This window comes from Belonocnema kinseyi, chromosome 5 (assembly GCF_010883055.1).
Source record: "Belonocnema kinseyi isolate 2016_QV_RU_SX_M_011 chromosome 5, B_treatae_v1, whole genome shotgun sequence".
Taxonomy (NCBI): domain Eukaryota; kingdom Metazoa; phylum Arthropoda; class Insecta; order Hymenoptera; family Cynipidae; genus Belonocnema; species Belonocnema kinseyi.
Genome location: NC_046661.1, coordinates 48882117 through 48884052, shown reverse-complemented (window position 1 = coordinate 48884052; position 1936 = coordinate 48882117). Strand labels below are relative to the sequence as shown.

The 1936-nt window shown below is 31.0% G+C and overlaps 1 protein-coding gene across 1 annotated transcript in view; it reads right to left on the bottom strand.

The window, feature by feature from the left end:
• Positions 1-1435, bottom strand: part of LOC117173383 (myrosinase 1-like) — a 77419-nt gene extending 75984 nt beyond the window's left edge. The window contains exons 1-2 of the mRNA XM_033361909.1: positions 1257-1435; positions 1073-1173 (exon numbers count right to left, since the gene is read on the bottom strand). Coding sequence (XP_033217800.1) covers positions 1073-1173; positions 1257-1312 — 157 coding nt within the window. The 5' untranslated portion in view covers positions 1313-1435. The remainder of the gene's footprint in view (positions 1-1072; positions 1174-1256) is intronic.
• Positions 1436-1936: the final 501 nt, after the last annotated feature.

Genomic DNA, 1936 nt, shown 5'->3' with positions numbered 1-1936 from the left:
AAAAATCAGGATCGACAACATTATTAGAAATTTTAACAGCTTATTTTCAAATTTTTGTGTCCATATGTGCTGCGTTTAAATCGTAAAAATAAAATTGAAAATGTGTAAATTTAGTTTTTGCAAAACCGGCAGAAGTTGCAGTAAAATGTTTAATAACAAAATTTTTTTAACGAATGCACATTTTTTAAAAGAGACAATGAAACTACGTCTGTTTTAATATCGGTGCATCTTATGAATTGCCATAATATACATTTATGGAAATGATATACAAGTTCAGATACAAATTCGAATGTGAAGCACGAGATACGTGATGAGAATGTATTCGTTAAAGCTGAAGGAGCTTTGACAAAAAAGAAGTCACTATATCATCGAGCGCGAAGCGCGACAACCAACAGTCGCACTCCGTAGGCGCGCTCAAACTTGCGACCCGCGCACGCAGCGCCCTGAGAGAATGTGCCCGCGAAGCGGGCGAATTTGTTTTCAATATATTATTTTGGGAGAGATGGAATACAAAAAGTTTTGTTCCAATTTTTTAAACATGCTTATTCATCAAATGAGCAAAAATGAAAAATAACTGACAAGTGCGGACGCATGTATTTATCCCCTGACTCTGTAACGGTGATCAAAGCTTTGTATACGAAAGTGTGAGCGTGCGATGATATGTGTAAGTGACAATAAGTCATCTTGTGCCTATTTATGTATTAAAATAATATTTTTTGTTTGTTAAACTGCTTCAACGAATTTTGTGTCGATTCTACTTTTCATTTTTCGGAACGCCAATACATAATATATCGCCTCGAGTGGATTGAATCCCTTAAAAAACTGAATTCTATTGTCATATTTATTTTAAATCAGGAAAAGTATACATGTAAAAAATTTTACTTGAATATAGGACTGACATATTATCTAGAAAACATTTCTATTTCGATTCAAAATTTATAGAATTGAGTTCATATCTATTTTGACAATAGAAAATTTAAGAAAAAAATATTTCTATTCTGATTAATTTACACGTAGTACAAATTATTAATTAAAATTATCAGTTTAATTGAAAATATTATAGTTTGCTCACCACTAACATTCCATGCCCCCTCGATTTGATAAGCAGCTCCAGCCGATCCAATGGAAAGTCCTTTAGGAATTTTATTTAAAAAATCGTCACTTTCAGATTTGCTAAAACACAGTAACAATGTTAACAATGTTTAAAGATTTCTTTGGTTAGTCCTAATTACAAAGTGGACCTTGAAACAAGTTACCTTAAAACGATAAAAAAATAGCCTAGAAGAGTTCTCGTAATGGCAATTATCGACATACTGCAGGAGAAATTTGATAAGTTTACTATAATTTATGAACCAAGAATTGAGGTTTTAGAAGCAGATATAAATCTTGTTGTAGGACGGGCTCTGATCTTCGTGCAGCACTTAAGGAAAATAATCTTAACTAATGCTACGCAAGACGAAGAATAAACGATAAGAATGCTTAAATGCAATATCTGACAATTGATGATGCGACAATCAGTTACTATGTCATCAGCTTTGGCATGATAAAAATGAAGTACCGGATTTTGATTAAATTAAACTAGTAAATATATAGTAAACATCGATTGCATTATTCTGCAGCATTTAAAGGCAAATATTGCTCTACTTTTCGCAACAAAACAAGCTAATGTTACTAAATTGATTTAGGTCGGAATATATTTGAAACTTAAAATTTGTTGTTTTTTTCACTATTCGTAAAAATAGGATATTCTGTTGAAAAAACTTTTTAAATCAACAAAAATCGATTTTTCGTTGTTTCAACTAAATGTTGGTTAAAAGCAAACATTTTTTTGAAATGAAGTCCTCTTTTGGTTACTAAAGCCACCAAACCGTTTTAGTAAATATAATAAAATTCACTTTTTCTATGAATATTTCAAAATTCAATGAAACTCTTTTAA